Source organism: Lycorma delicatula, chromosome 9 (genome assembly GCF_047948215.1).
Source record: "Lycorma delicatula isolate Av1 chromosome 9, ASM4794821v1, whole genome shotgun sequence".
In the NCBI taxonomy this organism is placed as follows: Eukaryota; Metazoa; Arthropoda; class Insecta; order Hemiptera; family Fulgoridae; genus Lycorma; species Lycorma delicatula.
In genome coordinates, this window is record NC_134463.1 from 110305845 (window position 1) to 110319012 (window position 13168).

At 32.1% G+C, this 13168-nt stretch overlaps 1 protein-coding gene across 2 annotated transcripts in view; it reads left to right on the plus strand.

Annotated features, from left to right (window-relative positions):
• The window catches only part of LOC142329919 (fatty acyl-CoA reductase wat-like), a 161901-nt gene that overhangs the window by 125421 nt on the left and 23312 nt on the right, over positions 1 to 13168 (plus strand). For both annotated transcript variants that reach the window (XM_075374856.1, XM_075374855.1), the window contains exon 6: positions 4652 to 4841. In XM_075374856.1, the coding sequence (XP_075230971.1) occupies positions 4652 to 4841 (190 nt within the window). The remainder of the gene's footprint in view (positions 1 to 4651; positions 4842 to 13168) is intronic.

A 13168-nucleotide genomic window follows, 5' to 3' on the forward strand; every position in this document is an offset into this window, starting at 1 on the left:
CCATTTATTATTTTGCGGAGCCTGGAGATTAGTTCCTGATGAATCTTTTTTATTACGTGGTGTTTATTTTAAAAAGGGACGGATTTTTATTGCGTTCGATCGTGTTATATCATGGATATTTGAATATTTTACTGGTGATTATCGTTGGGAGAATTGCAAAATTATTCTTACTGCCACAACTCCCCTTCAGGCCGTTTTCCGGCGGCCTTTCTATGCGGGTACTTTTCAATCTTGTAGAAATGTGCCTCGTGAGGCCCTTGATTTGATGGAGAAAATACACTCGCTTAATGAAGAGAGTTGTATGAAGAGGCTGAGGCAATCTCTCTTGCATGTAGGCTAATGTAAGAAACGGATTAGGTGTGTGTGTTTGTGTGTGTGTGTGTGTATATATATATATATATATATATATATATATAGTATATGCAAGGAATGGGAATGCATACATAAATATTTAATTTAGTATTAATGTAAAAACTTAAGAAATATAATAAAAAAGAACTTTAACAATTTCATATAACATCGAAAATTTCCTATTGTATCGATAATGCTCAGGTTCAATCTCAAAACTAAACGTGGGTAGGAGGGTGGCGACAGTTGCCGAAATTACCCGAAAGTTCATAGGGAAGTAGGAAGGAAATGCTTGAATTTACCACCCTCTGAATCTCTGTTTATCCTCCGGGAATCACCGTCAGGTGATTCCCGGAGGATAAACAGAGATGAATCCCGGAGGATGATACTTCAGAGGATGAATGAGGATAATAAATGAGTGTAAGTGAAGTGTAGTCTTGTACATTTACAGGTCGACCATTTCTGAGATGTGTCGTAATTGAAATCCAACCGCCTAAAAACACCGGTATAGAATATTTAGTATTCAAATCCGTATAAAAGTAACTGCCTTTACTAGGATTTGAACGCTGGAACACTCGACTTCGAAATCAATTGATTTGCGAAGACTCGTTCACCACTAGACCAACCCTGTGGGTTAGCGATGTTTCTCAACCTGGGGTCGCGACCCCCAAGCGGGTCGCAGTTATATGAAAGGGGTATTGCGAAATTAGTCTATATCTTTTCATGTAAACAATAATGAAATAATTTTATGAGAAAAAAATCATTATTTATGAGCATTTTCCTTACATTTACAAGTAGACATGTCAAGAAAATAAATTAATGACACGGTTGCGTTTTTTTTTTCATTTAAAAGTTTCTCCATACATGGATCTTCTCAATGTTAGAAAAAAACACAAAAGCAAGTTGATTTCAAGTGTTGAAAAACGATTTAGTGTTAGCGCAATCATAAACGAAAACGAAGATTGCTTTGCTTGGCATTTCTCCCGCCACCACCCCATTTGGTCGCCCTAAAGCATAAGACCGAATGTCTGTGCCACAAACGGCTACTGAGCCACGAAACAGTTTACGACCACTGTCCTAGCTAGCTCCTACAGCTAACCTAAAAGCGGTAGCGGAATAAGCGTGGTACCATACACCACTCGCTTGCGTGTCCCCCCACCCATTTGTCAAATATCACTAAAATGGGTAGGCGCACCCCGCCAACTACTAAAACATAAATGACTATCAATAATTAAATTTATTTCGTCAAAGACAGCAATTTGCTGCCACGCCTAGGCCGCTGAATGCCAGCAAGTACCTGTCACCATTAAAGCGCTTGGAGCCTTAATCTGGCTAGTACCCAGCCGTATCTCTCGGTTTGTTTCCTACAGCAGCGCGGTAGGAGTCTTTTCCCTTAGGTAAACTACTGATGTCGGTTGAACAAAGCAACCGCATCAAGGAACTCCCACACAATGCGGCTCTCGCCGTGACTCGCCGCTTGTGAGTGGCCAATTTTCCCCTTCACCGCTAAGTTCCGGGTGGCTTGAGTCCTAGTCCCCCCAAGAGGTGGGCAATTGAACATCATGTGTTCGTTCGATTGGAACTCCCCGCAAACGCACAGCTCATCAGCTTTCGGGTGTAACCGAAATAAATATTGGTTTAAATTTACATGGTTGGAGAGCACTCGGGCTCTCGTTTCCCTTAAAAACGAAGTTCATAAACGAAAAATACTTTTCACAGAAGTAAGACATGATGAAAGGTATTAATACTTTCAATGCTTCTGTGATTAATTCTCCATATTCACTTCACCGAGCAAGCCAAAACGTACCTAAATCTTCAGATGTGAATTGTACTTGTAACGTTTTATCGACAGACATTTAGATGAGCTGGTCATTAATTTCAACTGGTAACTTAGCAGCTGCAATAACGTTTTTACTAAATGGATTCAATAACCGCCTCTTTGAGAAATCAGTTTTTATGTTCCGGGAAATACTCTGGAAATACTCTGAAATACTCTGAAATTTTAGCACACGCAAATGCATCTTCATGCTATCCAAACTGTGGTGAATAATGATGTCTTCTTCATCCAAATTTTTGTTAACATAATCAAAAGTGAGTGAAAAGATATCAAAATGTTTGCTTTGAAGGTGAATAATCCAGATATCAAACTTCGTAATGAAAACATGTGAACTTTGTTATTATTAAAATATTTTATCACGTCCTCCTTGTAAATTCACATTAAATTGTTTAAATGCGAAAATATATCAGCTAAGTAAGCCAACATCAACATATACTGATTATTTTGTAAAAAAACATTGAGAACGGTCTTTGTTTATCCTGGAAAAATATTCTTAATTCATCTCACATATCCAATAACCGGGTTACACTTTCCCCCGCGATAGCCATCAGATTTCTGTATGGGAAAAAAGAGATTTTTTTCTTTTCGCCCATTTCATGGCGTACTTTAGCAAATAGTCTATTCTCTAACAGTCGACTTTTAATAGAATTAACCATTTTTACAGCTTCACAAGGAATTTTTTTGAGAATTTCCGGTGTATTTTTTGTGGCATAAGCATGTTTGTAAAGGTAGCAGTGCGTCCATTCCGCCCTTGGTAGAAGACGATCTTTTAATTTTTTTCAGAAATCCACTGTACTTTCCTGTTATCGCCTTCGCAACTCACTACATATTACAATACATTATGTCCAGTCTAGGTTATAGTTTTTAGTAACTTCATAAAAAAACCAAAAAAGAGATTGTCATGTTGCATGAGCGGGTATTGATTTGCAAAATAACATATTTTCTTGATCGATTTGTCCCTATTGCATTCATATCTCAAAAAACATAAGAATTGAGAAATATTTGCTACATCTGTTCATTTATTAAACTGAATACTAAAAAATTCACTTAAACTCATTTGCTGAATCATGAACTTCGGCAGCCATGTCATCCATTCACCTTGATACCGTTTGGTTAGAAGCGGAACTTTTTTCAGTTTTTTTTCTTCTTCCACGCCTATTAAAGCAATGACCACATCAATTGTAGCAGGCAATATGAGATTTTCTGCGATTTTGTAGGGTTTAAACATCTTAGCTACTCTTAATGCTAAGAGATAAGATGGTTCAAGTGTACTTTTATTATTACGGCTTGATTTACAAATAGAAGTTTGTTGGTCTTTGAAAAGTAAGTAGTTTTTTATCGTAAAATTCCTAGGGTTTGCTTTAATGATACGGATTTTTAGTTTCCAAGTGCCAAATAATTTTTTTTGGCTTCACGCTTTCATCGGTAAGGACTTGAAAGCAAAAAGCGCACTGTGGTTTTCCATCCATTGAGGTAAAACCAAAATTGAAGTAACTATCACTATACAATCTTGTTTTTTTACCAATCGATTCACTGGATATCACAGATAGGTCACTTAGGTTTTTCACAAATTTATTATCCGTTTTGCATAAGAATCTAATTGAAACAAACAACAGTTTAATCGTTTGACCGCAGACTAAAAAACCGAAACCTCAGTTATTATTATTTTCAATGAAACTAAGCTTTTAAAAAATTATATAGACACCAGACGCACGACTTGCATTCGAAACTGACGTTCTGCAATCCTTTTTTTTTTTTTTGACGTTACCACTCACGTCACGGAGGCCGGCTCTGCGATCCCTTACGCCTCTTTTAAACTGCTGAGAGCACGACGTGTTCAATCGTATCATATACATTTTTGAATATGATCTCTGACAACGAATCCTATGCAAGCAGACCAAATTACAAGAAGCATTTACACATCAAGTTGGAGCCTGTTAATTACTCATGTTTGAACGCTTCATACGTATATGTTTATACCCGTCCCTACCAATGCAGCTAAGTAGTTTTATCCAGATTTTATCGGTTTGGGAGTTGGGGGTCGCGAAATATTCATTATATATATATTTTTTTTTTTTTTTTGGGGGGTTCGAAGAGTTAAAAAGCTTGAGTATATCACTGTCCTAGTATAATTAAATTATTTCATTATTCTATGAACGCGATTCTATAATTTCCTAAAAAATTATAATAACGAAATACTTGTGAAACATATCTAGAATACTCATGGAACATTGTCAGCATAATTACAAAAATTATATTAATACGGAATAAATTAAATATACAATACACATTTGTAGATGGATTTACTATGTTTTGTCTTAAGTATTTGTTTGATTAACTCCTCCTCGTCCGTTGTCAGAAAAAGTAAGGAAAGCGCAGTAGTGTGTGTATGTAATAATTGAATGGCTCTTATACTATATATATAAAATTTTAATTGTAAATATTAATAACAATTTAAATTTACAGTTGTAGGATCGTATCAAGAACCTCTACCGGGATGGGTTGATAATTTATATGGTGCAACAGGAGTTACAGCCGGTTGTGGAGTTGGATTTATAAGGACGTTATGGTGTGATGAAAACGTTGTAGCTAACATTGTACCAGTAGATATGGCAGTAAATGCTCTTATAGCAGCAGCATGGCGAACAGCGATTAGGTAAAAATAAAATTATAAAAAAGATCGTTTTTAATTATTTGTAGATAGTAAATTCTCATTATAGTATTTATTTAGTAAATTATATTCTTTAAAAGTAAAATAAAAAGTTTTTTTTTTTTTTTTTTTAATAAAAAGGTACAAAGTAATCCATAAACGTACATTTTAATTTTTTCTAGCAGCCACATAACAGTTATAAAAAACAGAACAGTTAGTAACAAAACAGAACCGGACATTTTGATTAACAATTTCATATCTGTGAAAGCAAATATTCCAGTGAAATATGGGTTAAAATAAATTGTAAATAATAAAAACTACATGTAAAATAATAATACTAACGAACAGCAATCTACAAATTGAAATGTTTTTCAACTTTTTATTAATTTAAAATCGGTTTAAATAAACAGAAATATCTGAGATAAATTTAAAAAATAATTTTTAAATGGTGCAGTAGAAAATACATCCCATTGATATTCAAAAATTTCAACAGCAAAAAAATAAAACGTCCAAAAATGGACGTTTTTCTCATTATATACACGAAATAAAAATAAACCCGCTACGATCGTATTCCTAATGTAGTATGTGGGAAATAATAATTATTTTTTATTTTTAAAAAAGCATACTATGTTTTTTTAAATTTTCATTTTTTTAATAATTTAAATTTTTTCGATTAAATTTAAATGTCTATTTTTAACGATAATAATGCATTTTTGAATTGCAAAAAGTCGGCAATAAAAATAATGAAGTAGATAAGCACGAAGAAAAAAAAATTGGAAATACTCGAAATTTTTTCAATATCAAATAGAGTAAAAACCAAATCGTACGAAGAGAATAGATTACATCAGGATGTGATGGTGAAAAGTACCAATCTGCCGTTTTACGTAGCGGATTAATAGTCTTTTAGCCTTTTATCCGGAAAGTACCCAGTTCAAATCCCGGTTAAGTATGGCGTTTTTCAGTCAGTTTCCTAGTAAAGTGAAAATATCACTTTTAAGGAATCAGGGATTGACATTTTGATTTATAATAGTACATCGATACACTGAAGCAAACAATCTTTTATTTAATACACTTTACTATAAACACATAAACGGGAATTTTACTCCATTTAATATTATCGGATAACTTTATAAATTATTTATTTTCTAAAAATATTAAATTTCTCGACTATTTTAATTTCAATTAAGATTCGTGGATATAATTATTAATAAACACAGTGAAAGTGTTCTTTTTTAGGTTGAAAATAAATTTAAGTTGGCGTGGCAAGTTAACATGCAACAGCAAATTTGTTTCATTGAAATATACAACTAGAAATCACCTTATAAAGTTTGGCATGAGATGCTTATTCTTGGGAATGGCTATTCAATTTTTAGGATTTACCTTTTTTTAAGTCAGATTATTCTAGTGATGAAGAAAATACAAGGAACTATGGACAATAAGAAATACTATAAACAGGAAGTGCAAACTAGCGAAAGAAGAGTGGATTAAAGAAAAGTGTTCAGAAGTGGAAAGAGAAATAAACGTTGGTAAAATAGACGGAGCATACAGGAAAGTTAAGGAATGTTTTGGGGTACATAAATTAAAATTAATAATGTGTCAAACAATGATGGTACACCGATAAAGAGTTACACAGAGGAAATAAATTAGAAAATTGTGTTCTAGAGGAAGAAGAAGAAGTCGAAGAGGATGAAAGGGGAGAAACAATACTGAGATCTGAATTTAAGAGAGCATTAAAAGATTTGAATGGCAGAAAGGCTCCTGGAATAGACTGAATACCTGTAGAATCACTACGCAGTGCAGGTGAGGAAGCGATTGATAGATTACACAAGCTGGTGTGTAATATTTATCAAAAAGAGGAAGTTTCGTCAGACTTCAAAAAGTGTTATAGTAATGATACCAAAGAAAGCAGGAGCAGATAAATGCGAGGAATATAGAACAATTAGCTTAACTAGCCATGCATCAAAAATATTAACTAGAATTCTGTACAGAAGAATTGAGAGGAGAGTGGAAGAAGTGTTAAAGACCAATTTGGTTTCAGAAAAAGTATAGGGACCAGCGAAGCAATTTTAGGCCTCAGATTAATACTAGAAGGAAGATTAAAGAAAAATAAACCAACATACTTGGCATTTATAGACCTAGAAAAGGCATTCGATAACGTAGACAAATTTTTTTTTAAATGCTGAAATAAAATTTCAGCATTTTAAAAAAATTAGGGTTCAAATAAAGAGATAGAAGAACGATTGCTAACATTTACAGGAACCAAACTGCAACAGTAATAATTGAAGAACATAAGAAAGAAGCCGTAATAAGAAAGGGAGTCCGACAAGGATGTTCCCTATCCCCGTTACTTTTTAATCTTTACGTAGAACCAGCAGTTAATTATTTTAGAGAACAATTTAGAGTCCGGAGTTACAGTACAAGGTGAAAATATAAAGATGCTACGATCTGCCGATGATATAGTAATTCTAGCTTAGAGTAAAAAGGATTTAGAAGAAACAATGAACGGCGTGGATGAAGTCCTACACAAGAACTACCACATGAAAATAAACAAGAACAAAACGAAAGTAATGAAATGTAGTAAACATAATGAAGATGGACCACTGAATGTAACAATAGGAAGAGAAAAGATTATGGAGGTAGAAGAATTTTGTTATTTGGGAAGTAGAATCACTAAAGATGGACGAAGCAGGAGCGATATAAAATGCCGAATAGCACAGGCGAAACAAGCTTTTAATCAGAAATATAATTTATTTACATCAAAAATTAATTTAAATGTCAGGAAAAGATTTTATGAAAGTATATGTTTGGTGCGTCGCTTTATATGGAAGTGAAACTTGGACTATCGGAGTACCTGAGAAGAAAAGATTAGAAGCTTTTGAAATGTGGTGCTATAGGAGAATGTTAAAAATCAGGTGGGTGGATGAAGTGACAAATGAAGAGGTGCTGCGGTAAATCGATAAAGAAAGTAGCATTTGGAAAAATATAGTTAAAAGAAGAGACAAACTTATAGGCCACATATTAAGGCAGCTTGGAATAGTCACTTTAATATTAGAGGGTCAGGTAAAAAGAAAAAATTGTGCAGGCAGGCAACATTTGGAATATGCAAAGCAAATTGTTAGGGATGTAGGATGTACGGGGTATACCGAAATGAAACGACTAGTACTAGATAGGTAATCTTGGAGAGCTGCATCAAACCAGTCAAATGACTGTGGACAAAAAAAAGTCAGATCACCTATATAATAAATTAAGGTTATGAATACCTAACAATATAAAGAATGTGCTCATAATTGTTTTGTTTAAATATTCAAGAAAAAATATATTCTAAACTAATATTAGAATTGAAATGAGTTATGCAGTTTAAAAAAAAAAAGTCTTACACTAACTAAATGTAATATTTGAATACAAGTTAACAATAAATACAAATGAAGAAACAATTTGAAATAATAATTTTGGCAGGAATCTATTAGTATATTTCATCAAATATAAAGACAGATTATTAATAAGTGTAATAATTTGAATACAAATGGAGGGGATGTCATAATTTCTGTAAATTCTCATTAATACCGATTAGCTTCTGAAGAAGAGATTTTCATAACTTTCAACTTTAAAGTAAACTGAATGACATAACTCTTTATCGTATAAAAGTTAGATTAAATTGAGGCAGAAAATATAATGTTCTGTATTTAAAGTTAACTTTTCAAGACATCAAACATATATAACACATATGACTACAAATTACATACTCATATTCTCCTTCACTTGTTAATTCTCTTTATATATACAGTTTTATTTTTAGATAATAAAATAATAAATCAATTAAGAAAGATTTTAAATAAATATGAAAATAATTACTATACGTATCTATGCGTGTAACCCCGTAAATACTTATAATTTGTAATAAAATTGTTCGGTAAGAGCCTTTATTTTATTTTAACGTAGTACAAAAATTATTTGACTCAGAAATATATAACACTAGGAGTAATAGCTCCACTAGGAGGGAGATCGATCAAATATCAGGTTAGTCGAAAATATATTTAAGTTTTATATCTAATTTGTAAATGGTTAAATTATAGTATTATTTAATGCCTTAATTATCTTAAAAGTAATGTCACATCCAATAGTTCTAATCATTGTTAAAGGTTATTAATTCATTAAAATAAATGCTAGCAATAATTATTACACGGCTAGATGTAATAAAAAGTGAAAATAAATCACGTAATTTTATATATATACATATTAAAATCGTTTTCAAATATTTGATTAATACGTACACCTCTGTAAAGCGGGGAAGTTTTGTTTCATCGATTTTTAATAAGCAAAAATGTATGCCATAAATCAAATAAAAGGTCCTGAAAAAAAACCCTGAAAATTACGTCTGTTTACAAACAGATGGCTTTAAAGCAATTTGTAACGTTCCAGGAAGTATAATACTAAAAATTCAAGGGTGTGAAATAAGGTAAAATACCAACAACGAGTTCGTGTAGCGAAGAGTTTCAGTGAAAGCTGTTAACATTTATCAATAACTAATGACCATAACAATCGATAATATTTAAAATATATTATTAAAAGCGATAAAAGAAATAAAACTTCATAGTAGAATTTAGATTAATTAGACGGGTTAGTCTAGTGCAGGGGTCGGCAACCTGCGACTCGCGAGCTACATGCGGCACTTTGGATGTGAAGCTGCGACTCTTTAGTTTCATACGCAATTATTATTTATTTTATCAAAAAAAACAAAAAAACATTTAAAAATCGTTTTGAATCGATTAACGAGGATTAGGCACCGATTCTATCGCTTTGCCACTTGTACTCGCTTTTCACCGCACCCCTCCACCGTGACACGCATCGTCACTGTCGTCAGCCCGTCAGAAGCTCTCGAATGACGCCGTCGTCGGATATTTCTATGTAGGTTTTAATTCGCTTTCGACGCAAGACAATTTGGCGTCTTCACCAGTGCTTTGGCTGTGACGTATAGTTTATTGTTTCAAGTAAAAGAGTTCGAAGCGAATTATCTTCTCAAAGTTATGTATCTACATATATATAATAATAATAATAAAAAAACCGAAGTAAAAGTAGGTAACATAATAAGTATTATATTTTTAAAATACATATACATATTTTGTTACAATAAGATACCTAACTACTTTTTTGAAGTGAATAAGAATTGTCAAAAAAGAAACAAAGTACTACTGTTGGATATTACCGCGAAAGTGTTTTTATTAAAACATATATTTAATAAATTACCTATTTTATTATTTATCTATTTTATAGCTTTTATTATTTAAAAATTAGAGTTAAAATATTAATTATAAGTGTAAGTACCTATAAATTGTTATTTAATAAACCTATTTTCCAAAAAAAATTTGTGGCTCTTTAAAAATTTGAAATAAAATTTTGTGGCTCTTTAAAAAAAAACTTAGAAACTTTGTAAATTGTAATTTTTGACTCTTCTGACTCAAAAGGTTGCTGACCCCTGGTCTAGTGGATATATTCGTCATCGCAAAATCAGCTGATTGTCGAAGTTTAAAGTTCTAAGGTTCAAATCCTTGTAATGGCAGTTATTTTTATATAGATTTGAGTGTTAGACAGTAGATACCGGTGTTTTTTGGTGGTTGGGTTTCAATTAACCGCACGACTCAGGAGTGGTCGATCGAGTCTATTCCAGACTACATTTAGATTACAACTACGTACATTTATATATGTACGTACTTTGATAATAGATTAATTAATTTGGCTTTCCAAAAAAATAAAGGATTTAATATAGAAGAGAAAATTCTTTAATTTTGGAGTAGACGAATTTCACGTAATATTTTTTATTAAGTAACTCCATCAATTAATGAGTTTTCTCGTCGAATTGCAAGCACGTACTTTATGAAAATTATATGCAAAATCTAAATTTCTAAGAATTTTTATTTAACTATTAGCATTTCATTGAAAAGCGCATTACGACTGCATATATTTAAATAAATATATGAGATTTTTTTTTGTCATAGTTTTTTCTTTTTGACTTTGTGATTAACAGAATGTTGAAGATTGAAATTCTTGTAACAACTATTAAGGAGTTACTTTTGAAAGCTTATTTTTAAAATTCTTTAAAAATAACGAGCTAGTTGGAAAAATTAGTATTCTGAACAAATTGATGCTCTGAAAAATCATCTAATTATTAATTCAACTGATAACTATCAGATAATTTCAGTTTTGTAAAGTACAATATAACAGAAAATATCATTCTTTCTGTATAAAAATTTTTAATTAATCTATAAGTACTAAAAATATGTACTTCTTTAAACTGTTACACGAAATCTTTATTTCCCTATTAAACTAGAAGAAAACCGCAAAAAATTGGTTTTCGTCAATATACTTTTATTCAGAGTGATCGTAAAGTCGCGCAACCCAAATTGTTCTGCTTTGTAGGAATGACAATTAAATTTGAAAAAGAACTTTTAATTCGGGTAATTTTTTGTATGACAGAATAGTGTATGGTAACACTGTTAGATCACACCTCCGGACGACAGTAGGCGTGGCACCAAGCAGTTTGTTTAGTCTGAGCAGCAAATATTTTAGGTACGAACAATGCGTCTTTTTTGTTGTCAGTTACTGCGAATTGAAATCGTACGCAAAGTGTCAAAAATATGTTTTAAATGCTTTTTCATTTGCTAATATGCCAAACAAATCCACTACATGTCGTTTATTTAATCGTTTTCGGAATGCAGATAGTATGCATGACCGTAAGCGTACCAGCCATCCAAGTGTTTTAACTGACGACGGTCTGCAGACGATAAATGAAACGCCTCGTTCTCTAAAAAAAATCTCTTCGAAAACTTTTTTACCGGATTGGACTATCTTACCGAAGTGTTCATAAGGCTACTAAAGTTCTAAAATTACATCCGTACCGGATTAATGTAAGTCATCGACTCCAAGAACCGCATAAGAAGAAACGAATGCAGTATTGCCGGTGGTTTAGAAGTTTCATTCGAAATTACATATCTGTTCTAGACAGCGATGAAATTTTTCAGAGATGAAATTTAGTTTCATCTTAGCGGATATGTTAACAGTCAAAATTACATAATATGATCTTCAGAGAATCCACATTTATTCCATGAACAGCCATTACAGTGACAAAAAATTGGGGTGTAGTGCGGTGTATCACGTCGGAGAATTTTCGGACCTATCTTTTGTGGGAGACCATCACAGCTGAACGGTATCAAGAAATAATCATGCAGTTTATAGCTTTGCTACACGCTGATGAACGGGATTGCCGGTTAAAAGACGGAGAAACTGCATACACGGCGAACAGTAGTATGCAATATTTTCGCGATTTCTTCGATGACCGGATGATTTCTTGTGGTTTACGGCTCCTAATTCACCGGAGTTCTCTCGATTGTTATTTGTGGGGCTTTTTGAAAGACAATGTGTACTCAAAGAACCCGCATACATTTGATAAACTTAAACAAAATATTGAGGATTGTGTATCAAATATCACGCTGCTACACTGAAAAAGGTCACTTAAAATGTAAGAAAACGCGTTGATGCATGCGTTGAAAATCATATGGACATTTCCAGCGCTTATTATAAACTTGTAAGTAACACTTTTGTAAACTTTAATATTATTTTATAAATTAATAAAAAATGTTAATAAAAGGTCTTTCTAAAAACCTTTCAACCTTAAGTTGTATAAAGAAAGATATCTTACTGTAAAATACTGATAGATCATCCCACTTGAACGAGCAAAAAAAGTAATAATAAGTAAGACTTGACAAGTTCTTCTTCCTCTAAAGATAAATTCAAATAAAAAGTTGTAAAAAGGTTTAAAAAATGTAAAAAAACGAAATTTTAATTCTTTAAAATTTATTATTTTAATGAGTATCTTTTAAAAAATAATTTTTTTATAGTTCAGAAATTAAAAAAAAAAGTGTAAATTAGATTTATACGTTTACTGTATTTATATTTTAGAAGGAATCAGGAAGCCTTTATTCCGAAGGCTTTCAGCCGTTTGACTGCAACCAACAGAAACGAAATATCGGATCGTTCCACAGGCAAAAATGTCTCTATCAGATCCCAACAAAAAATGCTCTTGAATTTTCACTCAAAATATCATTCAATATAAAAACGAATGTAGTACGGTAAAATATCAATGCAATTATATAGTCTAATAGAAAATGATTATGTTGAAGAAAAAAAAATCTCGAAATCGTCAGAGATGAACTTGTAATTTTTTTATTTAAAGATTCTTCATTTACGTTATTTAAGAATAAATTTTTCAACGGGACGACTTCAGAAAATTTCTCAACAAAGAAAATACCTTAATTGAGTTCCTCATATTTAGTTTATAT